General features: G+C 47.4%; 1 protein-coding gene across 1 annotated transcript in view; it reads left to right on the forward strand.

Moving 5' to 3' along the window:
* VWA3A (von Willebrand factor A domain containing 3A) overlaps positions 1–26174 on the forward strand; it is a 2090411-nt gene that overhangs the window by 1993656 nt on the left and 70581 nt on the right. Inside the window, exons 32-33 of the mRNA XM_069645605.1 lie at positions 3802–3899; positions 5772–5842. Of these exons, the coding sequence (XP_069501706.1) occupies positions 3802–3899; positions 5772–5842 (169 nt within the window). The remainder of the gene's footprint in view (positions 1–3801; positions 3900–5771; positions 5843–26174) is intronic.

Below are 26174 nucleotides of genomic sequence, written 5' to 3' on the forward strand. Positions count from 1 at the left end.
TATAGGAGACCTACATTTACAATTCTGTGTACTCCCATTCGGGCTAAAATCAGCACCAAGGGTATTTACCAAATGCCTGGCGCCCGTAGCAGCAAACCTCAGAAGGTTGGGAACAGAGGTATTTCCATATTTGGATGACTGGTTGATAGAGAGCAAGCTCCTACAGTCAAGCTCACTTGGCAGTATTGAAAGCAACAGAACTCCTAAAAGGGTTAGGTTTTTCGATAAACAGCAAAAAATCCTGCCCAATACCCAGCAAGACGGTTCTCTTCCTGGGTGCCGAGTTTGCACCACCATTCCCACGGTAAAACCAGCAGCGGACAAAGTAGCAGCCATCCTTCGCTCGACGTCATTGTTCCTGGAAAAAGAGACAACCACGGTACGCTCTTTCAAATCACTCCTGGGCATGATGTCCTCATGTATATTTCTCGTACAAAATTGCAGACTTCGCATGAGAGCAAATCAGGAGGCACTGGACCATCAAGGGAAACAAGCGATAGGTTCATGGGAAGATGTAGTCCAGATACTGACGACAGTACACAAGGCACTTCGATGGTGGAATACTCCGCGGAACCTACTCCAAGGGATGCCATTCCAGGCACCAACATATACCCTTCTCTTAAGGACAGATGCGTCACTTTCGGGATGGGGAGCGCACTAAGCGGACCACCAAATGAAAGGGGCTTGGTCAGCCCAGGAATCACAGCTCCACACCAATGTACTAGAGCTCAGGGTGATACAATGGGCTCTAAAAGCTTTCCTTCCAGTAGAGACGGGTCAAGTACTGACCATCCAGACAGAAAATGCAACCTCCATGCATTACACAAACAAGCAAGAGGGCACGAAGTCAGAGGTCTTAGTATGGTCATGGGCCTTGCACCACAAAGTCCAGATCAGAGCAGAACATCTCTCCGGAGTGGACAATGTCCTAGCGGACAAATTGAGCAGGGAGTATGTGTCATCCCAAGAATGGGAGCTAGACAAAAAGGAAGTCCAACAGATCTTCTCCGTATGCGGCCATCCACAGATCGACCACTTTGCCACAGGAGCCAAAAGGAAGTGTCAAGCATTCGCCTCAAGGTAGCCGGAACATCAGTCAGCAGGAGATGCATTCTCGGTGAACTGGACAGGGACATTCCTTTATGCCTTTCCCCCCATTCTACTCATAGCCAGAGTTCTGCGCAGAATGGAGGAGGAGGACTGCTCCATGATGCTAATAGCGCCGGACTGTGCGCAACAGATCTTTTACCCGACTCTGCAGCATCTATCCCGGTGGCCTCCAATTCGCTCCAGGCACATCAATACCTTTGACTCAGCAGAACCACAAAGTCCTCCACCACGACCCAGCGAGCCTCTCCCTCAAGGTCTGGTTCCTGAGCAGCGCAAACTCATAAACTTGAACCTTCTGGTGGACTGCTGGGACATATTCAGGGCCTCTAGAGCCCCATCGACAAGGATCACCTACGTGCGGAAATGGACCCGCTTCTCTAAGTGGTGTGAAACATCTATGATTAACCCACTTACAGCTTCGGTAGAACAGATACTACCTTATTTATTACATTTGGCTAAGACAGGTCTCTCCCTATCCTCCATCAAAGTCACCTGTCGGCCATATTGGCATACACGATGACTCCAGAAGCGCAGTTATTACTCTCTCTTCCGGCCATCAAGATGTTCCTTAAGGGGTTGATGCGTACTTACCCTCCTACACCCTCATCAGTTCCTTCCTGGAGCCTAAACACTGTGCTAACGGCCCTCGTGGAACCCCCTTTCAAACCCATTCACAGATGTGAAGTAAAATTCTTATCTTGGAAAACAGCTTTTTTGATAGCCATGACTTCGGCCAGGAGGATCAGTGAATTACAAGCCTTGTCTTCAGAACCTCCTTTTACTTTGTTTCAGCAAGACTGTGTCATTTTGAGGACACCCCCAAAATTTCTGCCCAAGGTCTTATCGGAAATGACACTCCCAGACCGCATTGTTCTACCATCTTTCTTCCTGAACCATGCCTCGGAGGCGGAAAGAGCTTTACATTCCCTAGATGTGACTAGATTTTTGAAATTCTACTTGCAGGGAACTAAGGAGTTCCGCTTATCTAACAGGATGTTCATTGCCTTTGCTGGTCGCACAAAAGGGTAGCATATCTCCAAACAAAGTCTGGCAAGATGGGTCTCATTATGCATTACCCATTGTCATCAATTTAAGGGTGACCCCCCTCTCCAAACCACCTTCAGCACACTCCACCAGAGGGAGAGCAGCATCAGTAGCGTTTCACGCAGGGGTACCCTTGAGGGTCATCTGCAGAACCGCTACCTGGAGCACTCTGCACACGTTCGCCAAACACTACTGTCTAGCAGAAAATGCCAACAAGGAATCTGCAGTTGGACAGGCAGTGCTCCGCCACCTCTTTGCATAAGGTAGGACCAGCCACCTTTCCCTGAGTAGGTAAACGTTGTGTTTCTGCATGGTAAAGGTTTGCCAGAAATAACTTTTCTGCATCTATGCTTGTATATGTATACATGTATATGATGGTGGCATGCTTTAACTGCTTGGTATTCTATTCAAGCATCTGAATCTATAAAAGATCCAATGCTGGTGAAGTCTTAGTTACTTACCTATTACTGTATTTCTCTAGCTTTGGTATCTTTCATAGATTCACATGCGCCCAACCGCCTCCCCTGAGAGGCTACTCCTACGCTCAGCACCCATCATACTGTAGTTTCTACGGTTCAAATCTGAAGATGGCTGACTGGGGCAGAGCTTAAACCCTGTCACCTCATGGTTGGGGTCATAAAGGACCAAAGTGAGGTGGAAGGACTACACAATGGAATGGCTCATAGGCCACAATGGAGTATTTATATGCATTCTATAGGGGAGAATGGATGTATATTAAAAGAATTTAAAAATTAATTTTATCACCGAGGATTCCCAGTCTGACGACAGGGAACATTCAAGCATGTGAATCTATGAAAGATACAATTGCTGGAGAAATACAGTTACAGGTAAGTAACTAAGACTTTCTCTGAATTATTCAGAGGCTGATTGTTTTCCTTTCTGGGCTTCGCACAAGCTACCTAAGCAGTCCTGACATGAAAAACCATGGGAAACAGTCTCAAATCGCAATTTGTTTTTTCTTTCAAATAAGTCTGAGTAGTGTCATAGGGCCACATTTTGGTTACATTCGTGGAAAATAATGCATTCTAAAGCAACTTGGGTCAGTAGCATTAGTGGGAACTACCACATATGCAGTCCACTACGTCATCAAACTGGCCCACATTCACTTCTGCTCGTTTTTGGGCTGCCTCTTCATGCATTGCCCTATTGTCCTACAGGCAACTCTGAGTCTGCTAAACACAGCTATTGGGGACGGTCATTGTGGCCATCACTAGACCAATGACCAGAGAAAAAAGCCATCAGGAACATCAATTGCTATTTACTCAGTTTTCACCAAACAAAGTGAATCACAAATAAAAGTACTTTTTATTTTCGGCAGACTAAATGGAGCTAGTACATTAATTTTAACTAGTGCTTTGCCTAATGGTAAGTATTTTTGATGACTCTCAGTATGAGCCCGATTTAAAACACCAAAGAGAGGCCAACGGCTATTAAGACCAGTGTGCAAGAAATACTTGCTGTGGATTGTAAAAGCATATGTATGAATAAATTGTGATTACAAGAATTGTGCATCACATTGTGTAGTTGCGTAAGTGATCTTTAAAAAAAGAGTTGTAAATTCAGGTTTTAGTGCATAGGAACTAACAATACAATTGTACATCTTCAATGTTTCTTTTTTTTCTAAAGGATCCTGTGCTTCCTTTGTTTGAAGGTGATGATTTGAAGAAACTTGCAAGCGAAATTGGCAAAGCACGGCAGTGCTTAACACAAGCTCACTCCTTTCAGTATGTACTTTTGTACCGTTTTTAGTTTTGATTCTTTAAGCTTTTTTCCCTTTGATGAATTTGTTCATGCAACATGTTGAATTACAAATGTTGCGATGGGCACACAATGCACTTTAAAAAAAAATACAATATTGATTCTTGAAGCATAGGACAGTTTTTGAATGCTCAATGAAGTATCTGTACTTTCAAGAACATCTACTTGTTTGTACATTTGGAGTTCTAGAACTCTAAAATTGAGTCCCCATTGAAATCCAAGCTTAAAACCCAACTAGATTCAAAACTTGACAGGAACTGTAAATGGAGCAAAGTGTTGTTTGTCACAGGGTAGATATTAATACATTTGTTTTTGGGCAGGGAACAAAACAAAATGGAGCAACTCGGTTTTTCCGTCAATTGGCATACATATGATTACTTCACATTTCTCACTCTATTTCATGAAAAGTCTATAAGATACAGATGATGTCTTTACCTCAGAACATGTTCTATCGAATTTCTAAGCTTGGGTATTGCTCTCCCAATAGTATAATCCTAAATTGGTGTATTTTCTTCATTTCCCTTGAATGTGTTCTTCTCCCTGTGCTGTGTTTGTCATGGGTGTTTTCAGACAATAGGATAGCTAGCAACCTTTAAACCAAATCATCCTGTACCCAACATTTGCATGACATTTGGCAGAATAGCCTCAGTTTATGAGAATTATATAGCCCATACCAACCTCTGGCACCAGACCCAGCATTTGTGCCATCATTGATACCACCTATCATGTTGGCCTCAGTTGGAATGTGAAGAGCAAGTGCTACCATTAAGTCCCAGTTTGTCCATTAAAAACAAAGCGCTACATATCCCTTCTGACAGAGTGAAAACAAACAATAGCAACAATAGGATAGCTCAGGGGCAACGAGTTTGTCTTGGAAGACACCCCAGAGTAACGCAGGTTCTTACCCCAGTCCCACGCTTAAAGACTGGTCTCCGGTATTAAGTGTTGTATAAAAAAAATATATATATTAATAGAAAATATGTAATAATATATATGCCATGTGTACCATCTGTGGTTACATATGCATGAATCAAAGGAAGAGGTGTCATTTTAATAAAATCCTAGGAGTAGTGGAAGTAACATCGTACCCCAATTGCCTCATAAGAATTGGCTTATTAACTTTACCTGGGATGTAAGCCATTGTATAACATCTTTACTAAAATGTGTGCAGCATATTAGTAAACTGTCATTACAAACCTGCAAAAACAGCCATTTAGTAAAGCTAGCAAAAGCATAACAGCTACCTACTTTTAGTAGATCATTAATACATTGGAGAGGTCACCGATGCTGCAAAGCATTTCATGAAGATTGGAAGCAGCAACATACACATACCATGATTGCTACAACTATATATTCACAAATGGCAGCCAGAGAGCTGGGACACCTAAACAAAAGCATTGCAATCACTACCATTACCAAATGGTCATTAGGTTTGCTACATTAGTCATATATTTGTATTATTATTGATATTATCAGTTTTGTATAGTGCTCCATGTCAAATTCCTCTTGCGTCTAAGTGCTGTAGTCATTTCTGCTTTTATTTCCCAATGTATTGCCATTCATTTCTTTAGCCTGAAACAATTTATCCCAGTTGATCTCAATAAGGTTTCGTCCACGCTGTATGAAGAACAGCCTCAGATCAACAAATCTGGGAAAATAGGCAAATCACCTAATGTAGGGTTCACAAATTGATATTCTGTATTACATGGTACATATGATACGTGAAAATAGTGCTGCATACAAAAGTATATGATTTGTGAATTGAAGCACTAAGAAACCGAAAACATCTGTTGGCTAATACTAAACTCATTGTTAAATGTATTTTTCTTTCGAAATAGACTATTACTTTTAAAAAGACAGATGGAACTGGATCCAAAGGATATTTCATTTCACGAAAGTAACCAGTCTGGTAAGCGGATTGTTTTAAATATCGAAATAACAGTATCCACAAGCCACATGGTAAACTGCATGCATGCATTCTCAATTTTTCTCTCTAAAGCTCACCACCATTCCAAATTCTCTTCTATGCTTACCCTTTTTGAGCTCACTGCCGCTTTCAACACTGTCGACCACTCCTCTCTCCTTCCTACACTCCAGGACCCTGGGATTCGCAAATCTGCTCTTGCCTGGATCCCCTCCTACCTGGAAGGTCGATCCTTTGCAGTCTCTTGGAACTACCAAACCTCTGGCATCACCCCGGCATCCCCACCTATCAGTTCTTCACCCTATATTACTCTGCCCTAGGAAGACTTATCTCATCCTTTGGCTTTCAATATCACCTTTTTGCTGACACTGAAATATTTTTCTCCTCTCTTTCACACCAGCCATTTCCAAACTAATAACGAAATGTCTCACTGCAAGTCGTCACTGGATGGCTCTCTGCTGCCTTATGCTGAACTCTTCAAATACAGAAGTAGTCTTTCTTCCAGCGCCATCTCATCTCTCCCATCTCCTTCCCACCTGACCTTCTTGCTCCATCACCCAGGCTCACAATCTTGGGGTCCTCTTTGATAGCGAACTACGACTGCAATAATTCATCGCTACTACTGCATCTGCTGCTCGTATTAACCTCCTCAACATTCGGAAAATGTGTCCTTTACTTACGAACCACCCTACAAAAACTCAAATCTCCACTCTTGTGCTCAGCAAACTGTACTACTGTTCAAGCCTGCTCCTTGGCCTTCCTCTCTACTCCTTCCTTCCTCCCTCTAGACAAAGCCCTCAGCTTGGCTACCCGCACTTTCTACAACCTAACCAGATCTTCCCCCACTTTTACCTACCAATAAAATGCTGGTTGGCTCTCCCTATAAAACCGCTCTCTATTTAAGTTCCTTCTCCTAATCTACAAAGCTATTAATGGTCTTGCTCTTCCGAACCCATCTGATTGATTCTCGGTTTACTCACATTCCCTCCGATCCTTCTCTGCACTCAACCTCACCCTCACGTATGCTTCCTTTGCCTCTTCTCGCTTCCCGCTCTTGCGCCCTGCTCCACTGGAACCCACTGCCCATAACAATCAAAGCCAGCCCAATTTTGTATCGTTTCAAAGCTCGACTTAAACTTCACTTACTTGCTAAACAGGGAGCTCCCCCTAGCCTCTCCTCCATCCTCCCTGCCTAACCCTACCACCACCTGCAGCAACGCTTATTAATGTAATTTTAAATCTTTAAATAGTACTCTTTAGTTTGAAGCATGTGCCCCCTTAGTTTAATGTTTCTCCAGCACGGGGTCTGGCATGGATTCACATGCTCATGAATATTCCCCATCATCAGACTAGGAATCCTCGGTAAAAGGAGAAACAGCTTCACTTTCACTTTAAAACTGTATTTTCTTCTCTAAGCAATCTATGGCCTCTGGGTCATACTGCCCCCAACAAATGACAGTCCTCTCCCTAAGCTACACCCCTGGTGGCCATCTTCAGGTTTTTACTGAACGCTTCAGTGTTGGGAGTGCTGTGCTCTCCGAGCTTTTTTCCTTAATTTCACATTTTTTAATACAACATTTTGAGTTTGGACCGATTTTTAAAATTCATCGTTCGACCGGATGTCGACTACCGGCAGCAGGGACCAGTTGTCCGTGAAGATCAAGCTTCATCGAGGATCTTCATCGGAAGGCCCAGGCATGGGCCTAATTCGTACCTTTTCACCATGAACGAGGAGAAGAGATGCCTCTTCAAACTGTGAAATGTGGACAAAAATGTTTTCATGGAGGATCGACACCACAAATGTCTTTACTGCCTGCATTCGGACCATGATTTATTTATTTATTTGTATTGCGCACCAAGTCCAGAGGCAACTAGGTGCTGTGAAATACTTAAGAATAAGGTTACAGGTTTACAAGTCTCGAATGACATCCGCTTTGTTACATATTTACACATTTATACACATCATTGCATTTCCTCAATGTCACATATGGATACCGAATTGCAAGTCTTCGATAACACCAAATTTCGTTGCATATTTACACATTTGCACATTATTACGTTTCATCATTGCATCATATAATTGGGCATCTAGCCATCCGGCAGTTAGTCTATGAGACTATGTGACCATTGAAAGGGGTCAGATCTAAAGAGTAGCATTTTTAGATTTTTTTCTAAATGACCAGAAGGAGGTGTCGTTTCTCAGTTTGGTGGGAAGGGCATTCCACAATTTGGGTGCTATTGCTGGGACGCTTGAGCCTCCTGCTTTCTGTCTTCTATACCTGGCGGTGGTAAGCAGATTTGTATAAGCGGAGTGAGTGGATCTATTAGAATGGGCTTTGCAGATGAGGTTACTAAGGCATTTTGGTGCCTTGTTCTCCATACATTTGTGAATATAGGGAGGGATGCAAGGTCTGCCGTGGGTTTTTGAAGAAAACTAAGAAGGACCGCTACAGGACGTTGGCGGTGTGGTTAAAGTCAGGTAAGGCCTCTGACTCGGCCACCGGGCATGATCAGGCTTCTTCCAGGGCTGGCCGGACCCACGATCGAACTCCATCGAATAAGAGGTCAAGGTCCTTTGATGGCACCTCGCCTGCGGGAATCAAAAAGAATGCAAGGCCGCAGGCCATGGATCCCACTGGTGTTGCTGCTGTTGGGGGTCCCAGATCGGAAAGGGAAAGGTCGCCATCACTGACCACATCAACGGTGAGCCTACCAGCAAGAGTCGCACACTCGAAGAGGAAATCCTTGACCCCTTTCGAAGCTACCAATCCTTGACCCCTTTCGAAGCTACCTGTAGCATTGACGGATAAGGCGACATAGGAAAAGTTCAAGGTGGGCCCTTCTCTACCTCCATTAAAGCGGTCTCATTCAGCCAAGACAACCACTGTATCATCAATGGCCACCTCGATGACCACAACTGCTGTTGCCTTGTCGACGGCCCCGTCCACGATTCCGTCAACGACCACTACTTCATCGAAGGGAGGACAGTCCGCAAGGGTGTCATTGCCGGCACGGCGGGAGGTGCTGCCACAGCTATGGCGAAACCCCCCGGAAAGGTGACAGAAGCCTCTCCCCGGGAAGTCTCAGTAAATGAGAAGGAATAGAACCCTGATGACCCCTAAGAGGAGTAGGGAGATGAGAGCTGACCCAAGTGTGCTGAGGCACATTTATGCCAGCTCGGACAAAGGCAACAACCTGCCAGAGTGCTACTATTCACACCATGAAGGGGTCAGGGAGGCGAACCCTATCTGCTACCGGTTCAGAAGAGGCATACCAGCCAGGGGCCTCCAGAGATGTTTAGTTGGACATTCTGACCATGCTGCACAGGCTGGTAACAGAAATTGAGCAGAGGCTGCTTCCCACACCGGACTCTGCTCCATCTCAAAGTCCTCCAAGACCACGCAAACGCAAGTCAAAGGACCCTGCTGGCCCAGGGTGCCAGCCAACACCACCATAACCACTGCCTTCTCCTCAGGATTTGACCCCCAAAGGGGGATCCTGCTACACACACAGACAGGGGTACAGATACAGCAGCTACAGACACTGACGAGGCTGACGACTTTGTTTCGGGGGACAGAGAACCAGCTGGCATGGATGACCCATGCAGGGCCTCTGCTCCGGATGAGGTGGCTCCTTCCATTCCATGATCTCCAAGGCTTCCCCTCTCTTTCAGCTAGTGCCCACGGAGACGAGAATGGAAGGTTTCCTTTATCAAAAACGTAAGCCTAGGAGGAGGACCATCATGTCCGTTCATTTGCTGGACGATATCTGGGAGGCGGGCCTAGCAGTCTTGAAGAACCCCAGCACCGTCCCTCCCAAGCGGGACAGGCTCGAGAAAAAGTACAGAGTTCCAGACTCTGCCCCCAAGTGCCTGAGGTCCCAGTCTTCACCTGACTCTGTGGTCTCAGACGTGGCCAGAAAACGCTCTGTGAATCCATCATCTACGTCTGCAGTACTCCCGGACCAGGAGGGAAAGAAACTAGACGCTATGGAGAAGAGAATTATTTATAAGGCTGCCAGCACCATTAAAGCTGCAAATGCCCTGACCATTTTGTTACGCTGTGACCGGGAGCTTTGGTACAAGCTGTGCCTGATTCTTGACTTCCTACCTGATGACAAGAAGGCGGAAGCTCTTGAGCTTTCCAGGACGGGGAGGTGGCTTCGGACCATGCCATCACAGTGGCAGTGGACATCGCTGACACCAGATTCCGTAAAATGGGAAACAGAGTGGCTCTTCGTCGGCAGGGATGGCTTAAAGCCACCAACTTCAGGCCTGACACTCAATCGAAGGTGTTGGACATGCCATTCAATGGGGAGAACCTGTTTGGCAAGGCGGTTGACGAGTCTCTTCAACTCATCAAGACGGACCTAGAGACGGCGCTTTCACTAGGTACCCTGTAGCAACGTTGGTCGTCGTCCTTTTGTTCCTCAAGAGGAAAATCTGGCGGGTCCTCCAAAGGCTACACCACCCCTTACCGGCAGCCTTCCCATTCCACAACGCAGGAGGCATATAGAGGCTGCTCGCAGACATAAGGCAGCGGATGTCAGCACCCGAACTGCCCACAGGGCAGGACCCCAGCACCTAAGAAGGCCTGAACCGGCCGTGGACTCAAGGCCCCCACTCATGCACCCCTGTAGGAGACCGGCTGACGAGGTTCATCATCGCATGGAAGACCATCACCACCAACAGATGGGTGCTGAACGGTTCCGGACAGGGACACACCGTGGAGTTCCAGCGCAAGTGTCACCGTATTTCCCCCGGTAGCACATCATGAACAACACGCAGCACAGCAAATGCAGGAGGTCCAAGCCACGTTAAAAAAGGGGGCCATAGAACTAGTCCCCCAGCACCTCCGGGGTGTACTCCAGATACTTTCTGGTTCAAAAGAATACAGAAGGGTGGAGGCCGATCCTGGACCTACAGCACCTCAACAAGTGCCTGAAGGCCCAGGATGGTTACGTTGCAGCACATTCTTGGACAACTGGATGCATGCGACTTTCTGGCATCTCTGGACTTGGAGGACGCATTCTTCCACATCCCCATCCATCGGAAACACTTTCAAGATCCTGCAGTTCGTGGCCCAGGGACAGCACTATCAGTTCAAGGCACTTCCCTTTGGCCTGAAATCAGCCTGAGGGTCTTCACAAAGTGATATGATATGATATGGCATTTGTAACGCGCCTATACACAAGTGTTTCAAGTGCCTAGCTTTGGTGGTGGCACATCTTCGTTTTGAGGGCATCCACGTTTACCCTTACCTGGATGATTGGCTGATCCAATCCCGCTCCTGTGCTCTGGCGAGCCAGCACATGGCAAGGACTGTCCGTCTGCTGAGAGATCTAGGATTCTTCATAAATTATCCAAGGTTCTGCTTGGAGCCATCGCAGAATGCTCTGTTTCTGGGTGCACAGCTCAACACGGTGGCTTGTCTAGTGACCTCCTCGGAAGAGAGAGTGGTAGCCGTCCTGGGGAAGGTGCAACGCCTGTTGTTGCGCAGTCGGCTACGGTGCGAGCCAGCAAGTCGCTGTTGGGCATGATGTCTTCCTGCATCAACCTTGTCCCCCTTTGCAGACTACAGATGAGGCCTCTGCAGGAGTTTCTGTTTGCAAGATGGCTGCACGTTTCGGGATCCTGGATGGACAAAGTCCTGCTCAATGAGGAGTTCCGACGAGCGATACAGTGGTGGGGCATATGATCTCATCTCACGCAAGGGGCCCCTTTCCAAGTCCCTCCTTATCAGGAGACAGTCATCACGGATGCTGCCCTGGAAAGTTGGGGAGCTCATACCAGACAATTGCATGGCAGAGGGCTCTGGCTGCCAGAAGAAAAGACCCTTCACATCAACGTCCTGGAGCTTTGGGCCGTCTACTGGGCCCTCAAGTCTTTCCTGCCGTCGATGAGGGTCAAATTGGTGAGGATCTTCACGGACAACACCACCACCATTTTCTAATTCCGGAAGCAGGGCGGGACGTGCCCTCCTGTCCTCTCCAGAGAGGCCCCGGATCTGTGGCACTGGGCTATTCGTCAGGACATGTTTCTCATCCCCTTTCACCTGGCGGGCATCAAGAAAACCATTGCAGACTCGCTCAGCGGGGAACTATGTTCTTGCCACAAGTGGGAGCTTGACCAGGTGGATCTTCTATTCCAGGAATGGGGTGAACCCCAGATCGATCTCTTCACAACGGCGGCGAATGCCAAGTGTCAAAGGTTCGCCAGCAGGTTCTCACAGCCGAACAGCATGGGGGATGTGTTCTCGTTCCCTTCGGAGGGACTGTTCCTATACGTTTTTCCTCCGTTTCCACTCTCCCACTCCTGCTACGAGTGATCAGCACACTCAGACACTGTCACTGCAAGATGATACTCATCGCTCCAGTGGGGCTGCAACAAATCTGTTACCCAGACCTGCTATGTCTGACGGCGGCTGCGTCCATCAAGATGCCACAACAGCCGGACCTTCTGTTCAGAGAGGGAGGAGCAATTCTACACCACGACCCAGCGGTGCTGAACCGCAGGACTTGGTTCATGCAGCCCTAGAGTTTGGACATTATGCTTTACCTGCCGAGTGTAAGGACATCCTGGTCAAGGCAAAAGCCTCTTCAATGCTGATTTGCTATGGCCATAAGTGGAAGCATTTCTCTGTGTGGTGCCTGGCTCAGAAGATCACCCATCTGCATGTCACAGCCCTGCAGCTCCTACCATACCTGCTTTCCTTGGCCAAGACTGGAATGGCTCATGCCTCTATCAAGGTGCACATGGGGGCACACTTTGAGCCGATGCATCAGGCCCTGCTCAAGTTCCAATCGTGGAAGATGGCCCTCCTTGCGCCGATCGCCTCGGCCAGACGGGTCGGGGAGATCCAGGCACTGTCATGAAATCAGCCATACCTGTCCTTCCACGATTCAAGGGTGGTACTGCCTACACACCCCACCTTAATGCCGAAGGTGACATCAGCGTTCCACCTCAACAAGCCTTTGGTGTTACCTGTCTTCTTCCCAAATCCATAGTCTCCGGTGGAGAGGGCCTTGCATTCGCTGGACGTTGCTCATGTCTTGAAGATTTATGTGGCACGCACAAAGAGCTTTCGGAAAACTTCTCATCTGTTTGTCAATTTTCGTCCTGAGAATCACGGAAAGGCCTTGTCGAAGGCTTCCATCTCCAGGTGGCTCTGCGGCTGCATCATGCACTGCCACCGGCTGGCTAACACCTCTTCCAGGCAGTCCAGGAGCGCATTCTTCCAGAGCCATCGCAGCAACAACAGCGTTTCTCTCTGGTGTGCACCTGCTTGACAACCGCAGGGATGCTACATGGAGGTCCATACACACCTTCACAAGGTTCTACTGCGCCGACAGGGATTCTAGGGAGGAGTCCCGAGTCAGCCAAGCGGTGCTATGCAACCGGTTCAGTTGAGGTGAGTCTGTTTCAGAGGTGAGTGTTATTGCTTCTGTTGAGCCTTGGCTCCTCCTGTGGTTGTGAATATGTACTGCTGTGTAATCGTTCTTCATGAGCATGTTAATCCATGCCAGACCGCATGCTGGAGAAGGTTTAAGTTACTTACCTGTAACTACTGTTCTCCAGCATGGGTCTCGCATGGATTCACATGCAATCCTCCCTCCTTCCTCTCTGTGGCTCTTCCTGGTTCATACTGGCACTTTACGTGCTCACCAAATTTGAAGATGGCCACCAGGGGTGGAGTTTAGGGAGAGGAATGTCATTGGTTGGGGGCAGTATGACCCAGAGGACAGGGATTGGTTTAGAGAAGAAATTGTCAAACACTGCCTCTCGTCTCACCTGTTTGTCCTTTGAAGTCTTCTTTCTCTGAGGTCTTTCTTTCTTTCTGGTCATTCAGGACTTGTACAAGTACGGACGAGTATCCTCTGTTGCCAGTGTGCAGACCGGATACCAGCCTCGAAGAGATGGTAGACGTTCAGAATTCCAGGATCAGGTGAGTAGTGATCTAAAGTCCGGGAAGGGTCAGGGAACCATGAAGAATCAAGGTACTCGCACAGTGCCAAAGGCATAATGCGAGAACGGTACGGATCGGTAGCGAAGACCCGGGCAGGAAGAGGTTCGAATGATTCCACAAGCGGGAAGCACGAGGAGCGGTACTGATGGATACCAGGAAGGAATTAGGGAACCGCTGACAAAAAGGGGGTTAGCACGGGAGTAGAGGAAAAAAGCTAGGTACGCACGTGCCGGTAACTCGGAAAGGTAGCGTTGAGAAGCGCAGAGCCTTGGAGCGTGTCTGTTTTCTAGGAAGTGGCAGGTGTAGCTGAAACACTATACAGCGGGCTTCTCAATGGCGCTGGCCATGTTGGTAGAATAGCGAACACGACATTGCGGTACTTGATGGACCATGTAGTCCAGAAAGGGCGGAAACTGTGAATCATGACAGAAATAGAGTTTTAAAGTGAAAGTGAAACTGTTTTTTCTTTTACCAAGGATTTCCCAGCCTAACGACAGGGAATATTCATGAGCATGTGAATCCATGCCAGACCCATGCTGGAGAACGATAGCTACAGGTAAGTAACTTAAACCTACCTTTGTAAGTCACCTGTTTTAAGAAGTATATATATTTTCTGTTTGTTTTGTCCCTGATAAATGTCCCACTTGTTTACAACTTGGTAAACTGGCTCACCAATTGTTCTCATCGTTGGGCTCTTCTACAGGCACCCTCATGGGAATGCATCCACCATCTGTAAATGTTATTGTATGCCATTTCTAACCAAAATTGGCATCCCTGTTCTTCAAAGAAATACAAATTCAAATATACTCTCCTGCCTAAAAGCATAATCATTAAGGCTTTTACAAAAATATCCTTAAGTTGCATATTTTATAGAAGAGGCATTAAATGCATCATTCCTCCATGTTAACGATTTCGCAGAAGGAGGTAAGGAGGAGTGGATAACTGCAAAATGTCTTGCATGTATCCACAGAGCATTCATGCCAATGAAGCCACCTATAAATGTGTTATGTTGCTTCATTATACAGCACTTTTACAGCCCTGGGGATGCTTGAAAGCCCTCAGGGTGAAACAGAGTTAGAGGGCTTAAAGTGATTCAATAATGGCATGATATACCTTGCATTTGCACCACATAGTAAGATATAACTTCACATGTTAAGCTGCTGCTGTCATAAGCCATGCACATTATTGTGCTATATAATTCTTTTAAGCCGACCCATAAAAACGTATATTGCTGTCAGGAAATCCTCGACTAAGTTGATTCATGCCAGTGCCCCTTTCTTGGGAAATGTACTTTTGCCTGACCATAGCTTGACTACAACCTATGAACAAACTCACTCTTTAAATGTGCTTTTAAATCTTCTTTTTCATAAATAAATATATTTAGCCCAGTAGCCAGAAGAAGAAACACATTTCCTTAGCACCCACAATCTGCCAACTAAATTGCGTCTGTTTCATAATTCGCTAATATCATTTTAAGTGCATTTCTTACAGTGCTACATAGTTCTGTGTAGCCCCTAAAGGCAGCAGCTATTTGCCAGTATATAACACAATTATTAAGGTAGAGAGGGGTGGTGGGTAGTGAGAAAAATAGGGCTGAGGATGGAGAAGAGTGGAGCATGCAGGGCGTTTTTATACAGAGAGAGAGAGGATGGTGTAGTGCACAGGGAAGGGGGACGATCACTACTGAAACTTGATTCATAGTAGATAAGATGTACAAAACCCATATGTCAGCAACTGGATCCAGTAGAAACCAAATAGTCAATTGCTGTTTGTACCAGGACTCCTAGTGTTCAAGTACAAAGAAAAAACTAAGACAGCCGAGACCAGTTACAAGGGATCAGACATATCAAAATGTCATGTTAGCTGTAAGTTGCTTATGCTAGCGGTCTTTGACATCTAGTGGTTGTCTTGGAAGATTACATGAGGACATCGGCACCCGAAGAATCCTGGTACCTTCTTACATATACTAAAGGGATAGCGTGGCATGAATGTCTCCATCGATGCCCCTTTTCCGAATTTGAAAAACATGTAAAACTCTGACCCAACTAGTAGATGGCAGCCTATGCAAAGCATGTGATTCCAAGCAGCTACACGCCACAGAAAGAAGATTATTGGGTAAGTAATGTTTTTCATATATTGTGTTGCAGAAGAAAGAATATAGTTAAGGTTATATGGTACTTTACATAGAAATAATAAACCTTTTTCTCTCATGTTTGACATTGACCATGAAAGCTCACCAAAGATGGATGAAAAATAGGCTGGCCACGTCCAAGTACGCATTCTGAAATTGATGAACATAGACAAAAAAATGGCACTTTCCGCACACATATCTCGGAACTGTACACTTAGATGTGTTTAATGTTCTGCATACTCCCTTCCCCAGCTTTAACATCCCCATGTAGCTACATATACTAATATGAAGGACATGCGGTCACTGGTATGATTTTACGGCATTGCATTAATTTAAGTGCTCTGTGCCATACTCCTACATCCAGTCCCTTTTCCTCCATCCTTGTGGGCCGTCCCCCAATATAGGGATGGTACCAGAACCATTGGTAGCAAATAAATGAGCTTCCTTTTTTTTTTCTGCACGGACCGTGTCTGACCTGACAGCTAGGCGCAGGAACTTTTTCAGCTTTCTGCGTGCTCCCCGTTCTTTGTCTTCTGATCTTCTTCACCTCCCTTTGGTACCTTTCCTCCCCCAGCACACGTCGGCTGCAGGAGGCTTCACGAGATGCGCATCCTGCAATCGCTCGTTCCCTGCCTCAGACGCCCATGCGCTCTATCTTGCAGCTCTCGTGGTCACCAAGCCTTAAAGAATCGTCTTTCCCGCTGGAGGGAGATCTTCTATTCTTCTCATCCCAGTCATCTTAAAGAGTTTGTCCCCAAGACTGCACGTCAAGACAACATAGGTCCTTTGTTTAGCAAGGCCCCTCAGTCAGAATGGAGACTCCTTCCCGGGGGTTCCCACTAAGAATGGGACCCTGGATTCTGGTTCTGGCAGGCCCAAGGCCATTATGGCTACCAGCCAGCTGACTGAGGGCTCTGAGCATACCAGAGACATCTTCGCGGTCGACGCTCCTACTTCAGGGTCTATTGCCAAGGAGGGCCCTTCCATGACTGAGCCAGCACGTTGCGCGCTGCCTGCGTGCCCTCCCTCCCAGGGCATGGCAGTAGGCCCAAAGATGGCAGACAAGCACGTGGCAGAGCCTGAGAGGCCTGCAGCAGTCTTGGATTCAGACTCTGGGCCTCTCACGGGTCCTTTGCATACAGAGTGGGCCTGCAAGAAGGTTCTATTACCCTTCCCTGGGGAAGTGGCAGCGGGCCCTATGGTACAGGCAGATGGTCTACGTAGGGTTACATTTACCCCGCTCAGCCTTACGGTTACACCCCCCAGGCTCACGATTATGTCGCACCACTTCCAGTACAAGATGCTGCCATTTGGCCTCAGCTCGGCCCTAGTGTGTCCACGAAGTAGATTAATGGAGTGGCGAGTGGCTGGTCTCTGCCTGGAGGGCCATCACTTATACCCCCTTCTGAACGACTGGCTGGTGAGGGCATCATCAAGGGGGTGATTCCACAGGTCATGCCCCCTAGGCCCTCCTCCAGTTCCTCCGGCAGTGCCAGTGCTAAAGCCTGTTCCTCCACTGATACGGGCCCTGTTGGTACTTCCGAGGCATGCTCCTCCTCCTCCTCCTGCATACTTGCCAACTCCATCGATTTGGGCTGTAGGCTACTGCTTTTTACGCAGTCCTACTGGCTACAGATTTTGTTGTAAAAACCTACCTATTTCCAGGCCTGGCTGGCTGCCTGATGCCCAGCCAGCCCTGCTGACAAACAAGAGCAGCATCTGAGATTCATGAAGGTGAGAGCTTTAAATGGCCCATTAAGTGTCAGTGATGTGTAAAGGGCAGGGGCAGCATCAAGGCCTTTCAACCTTTTCAGTCGGACAGGGCCATGAGCCTCAGGGAGGCCCTCAGCAACTTCCCCATGTTGCCAGTCAGCAGTTAGAACACATATGTCTCTCTATATTACTTTTGTTCTGGGGCTTGCCTTACAAGCTGCATTTGCAGGAGCCCTTGTGGCCTTCACTTCCCTCTGGGTATACAGAAGTGTTATCACCTCAACGTTTCACACCAGTTCCTCCACAGTAGGCACTTGCTGACAAAGGATTTATAGCTTTTTAGTGGGCATTTCCTGTTTCAGGTCCCTGCTGGCTGGCCATCTCATGATAATCGGCGGCTATTAACCCCCAGCTGTATTTCTTTGTCTCCCTTGTAATGTATGCACCTCACAGGTGCCTCTGACTGTTTTCCGCTCTACACAAGGGGGTACCCAACCTTTATGTTGAACGTTCTTGTGATCTCTTTAACAGTGTCGGACTTGGGAATGAAATAAAATAACAAGTGGCCCACACTTGCAAATGGCATTTAATTCCTTTTGTGACGGTTTGACTAGTACCCAAGGGGGAAGTTTTTGATAAAATGTAATGCAAATTGTGCAATTTAAAGAAAATGTATTCAGTAACACTGGTCAAAACTACTAGTTACATGGTGAAATAGCTTATCAAACTGGACCACATGGACCAAAAAATGGTCCCAATTTGACCAAAAAAAACAGGCCTACACTAGCTTTTTGTGTTTTTGGTTCAGGCATTGCCCTATTGCCCTGTCGGCCAGTCCAAGCCTGCTCTTCAAGGTCATATGTCACTTGAGATAATTTCCTGTGATCTCATCATGCCCTGTCATTTAATTGAGTCAAAATTGAGTTGGCATGATTTCCTGTGATATCATCATCATGCTAATTGCAATTTCTGAAACTTTGATTTCTACAAAAACAGGTGGACAATGACGGCATCGACGATACACAGGATGAAGAGCCATCACCGTCAGTGAATGTGTTTCATGACTGTCTTCGGGGCCTTGCAGAGTACCTGGGGGTCTCCCACGTCCGAGAGGCTCCTGTCCCTCCGCTAGGCGATACGGCACTTTCTGGCCAGTTTGACCACATCTGCATGGTGGTTCCAGCACCTTCTGGGCTGATGGCGTCTTGCATGCTCACAGTTCGGCATGCCCGCCTTTTAGGCAGAAACCTGTGCAGTTCCCTCTGGGACCACTGCAAAAGATTTAAGACTACAGGTGTTTGGCAGTAAACCCACTTGGTAGCAGTCTGTACCACACAGATTCACTTGGTAGCTGTGGCTGAGCAGTCAGACTTCCCTCAAGAAGAGTTAGGCAGTATACACAGTATTCACAATAGGTCAAAAGAACACAGTAGAACAAGCAAACACTGACCAGAGCTTGGTGTAATAGAGATATAATTATTTATTTAAAAACACATCTAATAAAACACACTGGCACTTACATCAAGCAGTTCAAAAACTCGGTCACTAAAAGATATATACTCCCTTCAATGATTAGTTAGACAAGTCTTAAGTAAAGCAACACTTATTTTCAGACAGCGGTGAGCGCTTAACGAAGATGGCACTCTAATCAATCGGTTTAAAAGGGAGAGAAAGGCAGAGCAAAGATAGAAACAGATCCCAACACTTTCGGAAGAACACAGTAGGAGAAGAAGGCAGGTTAAAACCGTAGAGTCAAAGTTAACAAGGCCGGACCCACTTTAAGAGGCTCCAGTTGAAATGTGTCCAAGGTCACGTGGTTCAAAGTGCCCAAAAGTCTCGCAATAAGTTCAGAAAGAGTTGGATCAAAAAGAAAGGGACCAGTTAGATGGTCAAGGCGGCCAGCCCAGTCCAGAAGGTTAAGGGATTATTATTGCCTTGTAGCAATCTTTAGAAAGGGAGGCCTGGCGGACACGGTACCTTAAAATAGTGAGAATACTCCAGCGGGGGCAGTTGTTCCTGGCAGCGGGTGCAAGTCGGTGCTTTGTCCGGGGGAAGAGAGGATCTCGTCGGGGAGGAAGTCAGGAGTCCATTGCACTGACAGGGAAGAAACCAGCCGCGCAGTTCTCAGTTAAAAGGAGCGGTCCTTTTATTCGCGGTCCAGTGGTAAGTGGCTATCCGGTTGCCGGGGTGCTTGGCATGGACAATTCGACCACAAGACGTCCTGGGATGCGAGAAAAAGAAGGTAAATTGGTTGTGCCCACCAGTCAGGGGAAGAAGACTCTCCACCTGGGAGATCTTCTCTGTTGTTGGGAAGTAGTGAGTCGGTTCAGCAGGGCTCCACCGGTGGTGTCGTCGTAGCAGGTCGGCTCAGCTTCTCCCTTGTCGGATTTTCAGGTCCTGTGGTGACTTCTAAAGTTCCAGTCCCAAAAGCCCTCCTTTTATGCAGCACACCCCCATTCACTCAGCCTAGCTGTCAATCAAACATGCTAAGTGGTGAGCCGGCCGGCTCACCACTTGGGCCAATCACACCAGAGTGCGACTTGAGTTACCAAGGTAACTCAGTCCAGGGTGCCTAAACCCCCTCCGACACCCCCTGTGGTACCCAGACAGAGTGGCACCACTTTTGGAGGCTTCTGTGGAGAAGCCCGCCAAAAAGTGGAACAAAGGACTCGACCTTTGGTTTGGAGTTACAGAGGCGAACACAAACGCCATTTTAAAACCGAGTTCTGGCAGAAAATACCAATACCGGTGAATTAATATTAAATAAATAACCCGGCGGTATGTTAGAGGCTATGTTAAAAAGTATTAGCCTCGAACAGTGGGAAAATCCCATGGAGATATATTCGCGGTTGAATATAAAAAGTAGTACCCACTGCCACCAGCCAAAACTCGACGAGGGGGGACGGGACAGTGCCCCCTTGAATAACAGACCCAGGGGCAATCGAATTGCCCCTGCCAGTATGTCCACAATATGATGGTTTGTACTGGTTCTGTTAGTAATTTGGGACTAGTAAAGCCAATGTTGACTTTACATGCCCTGGGAGACAGTAGTCAGTCCCAGGGTATGGAGTCTATGGTGGGGGGTCACTATGACACCCCTGTGTTACTGCACAGAGGATGCTGTGTAACACACATAAGAAAAACATATGAGACCCTATGGAGTAAAAGACCCCATAGCCCATGAAACACATTAACATTCAAAGGAACACCATAAATCATGTCCAAGAGTGAGAGAAAGAGAGTCTCATTCTTGGCAGGAGAAAAAAAACAAACTCCAGAAATCCAGCAAAGCTGCTGGGGGACTCACTAGGTTAGGAAATTCAGCCTAAACAGAGAATTCTCCCTAACACCGCCTCAAGATGAGACGACTCCAGCTCCACCTGGCAGCCAACTGGGACCAGGAAACGGGGTCGCAGTCGGCCAGAATTCCAATCCCCCTGTCCCTCACCCTGGATCTTCACTGGTGGCTGTTGGACTGCAGTGTTTCAGTGGGAGCCCCCTTCACCCTGCCAGAGCCGACTCTGGTGGTGACGATGGATTCCTCCCTCTCGTGCTGGGGGGCTACTCTTGAGGGATATCTGATTCATGGCGCGTGGTCCAGGACAGAAGCCCTCCTGCATATCCATCTGATTGAGCTCAGGGCAGTGGGCCTTGCTCTCAGGGCCTTTTAAAAGCTCATCAGGGACAAGGCGGTAATGGTCAGGACCAACAATTCCATGACAATGATCTACTTGAACAAGCAGGCTGGCACTTGTTCCCCCTCCTGTGCATGGAGGCGTGTCAATTTGGAAATGGGAACTGTCAGAGGGGATATAGATCTCCTCGGTCCTTCTCTCTATGGACAACAATGCGGACACAGACCAACTCGGCCTCCTGGGGTTCAACACCTACGAATGGGAGTTAAACATCACCTGTTTGTTGCCCCTGTTCCAGAAATGGGGGTTTCTGGATCTTGACTTATTTGCATCTCCTCTGAATTCCAAGTGCCCCCGGTTTGCTGCCTGGGCAGTACCGGGTCAGGGGTCTCTGGGTGATGTGTTCCATCTCTGCTGGCATGGCTGCAGGTGCTATGCGTTTCCTCTGCCTCCATTGCTCCAGCAGACCCTCTGCAAATTCCGAGCCTCAGTGGGCTGCAGCCTCATCCTGATTGACCCCCACTGACCGTCAAGGGTTTGGTTCGTGAATCTGCTGCAGTTTTGCTCTCAGGGGCCGGTCCATCTCCCGATCCCCCACAGGGGCTTCTTGACGCAGCAGGGCGAGGCAGTTGAGCGCCAGGACAAAGCCAGGCTGGCCCTAGCAGCCTGTTTCTTGACCAGCTGAGACTGCACCACGCCAAGTTCTTGGACGACAACTGGGACATCATACAGGAGGCAGTCTACACAATCTCAGTACAAGAGCAAGTGGACTAAGTTCTGCCAGTGGGTTCACAACAAGGGTCTGGACCCCCCCCCACCTGCTCCCTAGACGATTTACTGGCCTTTTCTGACCCCTCCCCCACCTACTCCCTAGACGATGTACTGGCCTTTTCTGCACATCTGGCTCGTTCTGACGTTCAGGTCGAAAGCTGCTGTACCTATTTGGTGGCCATTGGGGCCTACAAGAATTGCCCAGAGCAGATTTCTTCAGCAGCCAACCCAGTGGTTAAAACTCACCTCAAGGGGTTGTCCAGTCTCTCCTCTGGTCCATAGGTCACACCCGTACTGGAATATCAATGTGGTTCTTGCAGCTTTGCAACGCCAGCCCCTCGAGCCGATGGCCTCAGTGGACATCAGACTGGTGACACTCAAGGCAGTGTGGTTGGTGCCGCTCGCTTCAGCACATAGGGTCAGAAAGCTGCATGCTCTGTCTTCGTGCGAGCACTTCACCACTTTTGATAACAACAAGGTCATCTTGCGCACTGATCCAAACTTCTTGCCCAACTTCTTGCCCAAGGTGGTCTCTCCATTCCATTTGAATCGGGAAATTTCCCTGCTGGTATCTGAGGTTTTGTTGATCATCTTTGGGGGGCTCGTCTCCCAGCACCCAGCTTCCAAAGCTTCTATTGCCCGTTGAAAGGTCCACGCCATTTCGGAGGCAATATACAGCCATGGGTAAGCCAGTTCCTACGGGGATCCATGCCCATGCGGTGAGAGCAAAAGCTACGGTGGCCGCATTTCAGTGACATGTTTCTTGGAATGTCATCAACAAGGCGGCTACTTGGGCCACGCCGTCTGCGCTCTGTAAGCACTTTTCCCTGGATACCAGCTCCGGGCGGGGTGCAGAATTCGGTCAGGTGGTTCTGAATAACCTTTTTGCTTCTTCTTAAGTATGAGGCAGGTTGTCACAACTCTACCCAATGGTCTTGTTCAATGGAATCGCCCACAAAGATGGATGAAAGGGGACGGGACATATAAGTAATTAAAGTTACTCACTGTAGTTCCAGAGTTAACATTCCACTCCTACCTGCATGCACATATCATGCCATTTACATTCCTACTTGCACCTCTTTATTCACACTGACACCATACTTACTGTTCACCGACACACATGCAACAAACACGGAACACACAAATTGTGACAGAAGGACTCCCTCGAACATGAGCTCTGTCATACAAAGGAATAGAGTGGTTGAATGTGTGTCCCTGAGCACTGAGTCAATAACTGTTAGGTAGTCTGTGGCTCTGTTAAGCAGAAACCTGTGCAGTTCCCTCTGGGACCACTGCAAAAGATTTAGGACTACGGGTGTTTGGCAGTAAACCCACTTGGTAGCAGTCTGTACCACACAGATTCACTTGGTAGCTGTGGCTGAGCAGTCAGACTTCCCTCAAGAAGAGTTAGGCAGTATACAGAGTATTCACAATAGGTCAAGAGAACACAGTAGAACGAGTAAACACTGACCAGGGTTTGGTGTAAAAGAGATATCATTATTTATTTTAAAACCACATCTAGAAAAACACACAGGCACTAATAGTAAGCAATTCCAAAACACGGTCACTAAAAGATATACACTCCCTTAAAGGAATAATTAGACAAGTCTTAAGTAAAGCCCCACTTATTTTCAGACAGCGGTGAGCGCTTAACATAGATGGCACTCTAATAGTTTGTTTTAAAAAAAGGGAGAGAAGAGCAGAGAACAAGTTGAAACAGATCCCAACACTTTTATCAGAACATAACAAGAGAGGAAGGCAAAGTAAAACCGTGAAGTTAGAGTTCAAGAGGCCGGATCCACTTTCGGAGGATCCAAACGAAATGTATCCAGGGTCACACGGTTGTAGTGCACAAAAAGTCTTGTAAAGTTTCAAAAAGGAGTTGGACCAAAGAAAGGGACCAGTTAGAGGGTCAAGGTGGCCAGCCCAGTCCAGAAGGTTAAGGGGTTATTATTACCTTGTAGCAATCTTTAGAAAGGGAGGCCTGGCGGACACGGTACCTTAAAGTGGTGAGAACGCTAGCCGGGGGCAGTTGTTCCTGGCAGCGGGTGCAAGTCGGTGCTTTGTCCGGGGGAAGAGAGGATCTCGTCGTGGAGGAAGACAGGAGTCCATTGCACTGCCAGGGAAGAAACCAGCCGCGGAGTTTCTCAGGTACAAGGAGCGGTCCGGTGATTCGTGGTTCAGTGGTGAGTGGCTATCCGGCTGCCGGGGTGCTTGGCACGGGCAGTTCGACCACAAACCGGGCTGGGGTGCGAAGAAAGAAAGGTAAACTGGTTGTGCCCACCAGTCAGGGGAAGAAGCCTCTCCAGCCGGGAGATCTTCTCTGTCGTCGGGAAGTGGTGAGTCGGTTTTGCAGGGCTCCACCAGTGGTGTCATCGTGGTAGGTTGGCTCAGGTTCTCCCTCGTCGGATTCTCAGGTCCTGTGGCGACTTCTGAAGTTCCAGTCCCCAAAGCCCTGCTTTTATGCAGAAAACGCCCATTCACTCAGCCTAGCTGTCACTCAAACATGCTAAGTGGTGAGCCGGCCGGCTCACCACTTGGGCCAATCACACAAGAGTGCGACCTGAGTTACCAAGGTAACTTGGTCCAGGGTGCCTAAACCCCCTCCCACACCGCCTCTGGTACCCAGACAGAGTGCCACCACATTTGGAGGCTTCTGTAGAGAAGCCCACCAAAAAGTGGAACAAAGGGCTCGACTTGGGTTGGAGTCACAGAAGAGAACACAAACGCCATTTTAGAATCGAGTCTTGGCAAAACATCCCAACCAGAGAATTAATATTAATTAAATAAACCGGCGGTATGTTCGAGGCTATGAGAATTAAATAATTAATTAAAGTTGGTTGCCTCGAACAATGGGAAAATCCCATAGGAAAATATTTGCGGTCGAATATAAAAAGTAGTTTCCACTGCCACCAGCCAAAACTCGATCAGGGGGGACGGTGACGTGCCCCCTCGACTAACAGAACCCGGGGCACTCGAATTGCCCCGACCAGTACGTCCACAATATGATGGTTTGTACTGGTTTCTGTTAATAATTTGGGACTAGTAAAGCCAATGGTGACTTTACATGCCCTGGGAGACAGTAGTCAGTCCCAGGGTATGGAGTCTATGGCGGGGTGTCATTATGACACCCCTGTGTTACTGCACGGAGGGTGCTGTGTAACGCACATAGGAAAAACACATGAGACCCTATGGAGTAAAGGACCCCATACTCCATAAAACACATTACCAGTCAAAGGAACACCACAAATCATGTCCAAGAGTGGGAGAAAAAGAGTCTCACTCTTGGCAGGAGGAAATAAAACAAACTCCAGAAATCCAGCAAAGCTGCTGGGGGACTCACTAGGTTAGGAAATTCAGCCTAAAGAGAATTCTCCCTAACAGGCTCTTGCATTTTTGGTAACTTTCACAATGTCAAGTGATTCCATGGCGTCAACAGTAGTTGCTTCAATGCTCTGGGCTGAAGGCTCTCTGAGTCAGTAGAGGCCGACGTCGATTGAAGCAACAACTCATCTGGAGTGTTTATGGCAAAACGTGTTTGTACTCACCTTGTGAGTTGTCCATTGTTCCATGTGGCGGCCACAATCCTTTAGGGAACTTATGTCTCATCCTACTGAGTAGTATTCTGGACAATTCTGAAAGTACATGCATTAAAGCTTTCAGTTCTTACTTATTCACTTCCATGGGGCACTGTCGCAAGTCATTCCAGTTTGGTTACCTTTGCTATCCCATGATGCAACCAACTGTGTTCACATTGGAGGTTAGTCACTGTATGCGCTGCAGTGTAAGGTAGTCTTACTAGTGTGGGAATAGCGTGTCATCCCATGAAGTTAACTATCCTACGGTAGATTCTTTCACTTTTGTTCCCAATACCAGGACATGTGACATGTGGTCAACTGGGTCGTATTTGGTCCTAGATTTGTGCATGCCCTATACAACATTCATTTTATTATTATTTGTGTAGTTCATAAGAACTTTACAAATACATATACATATAGATCAATCAATAACATTATTTTAAACATATATCCATAAATATTCCTATTCACAATTAATATCCACTATAACATTCTCTAAAATCTCTAAAAAGATTCCCTAAAAGC

This window comes from Ambystoma mexicanum, chromosome 2p (genome assembly GCF_040938575.1).
Source record: "Ambystoma mexicanum isolate Mex_15411 chromosome 2p, UKY_AmexF1_1, whole genome shotgun sequence".
In the NCBI taxonomy this organism is placed as follows: Eukaryota; Metazoa; Chordata; class Amphibia; order Caudata; family Ambystomatidae; genus Ambystoma; species Ambystoma mexicanum.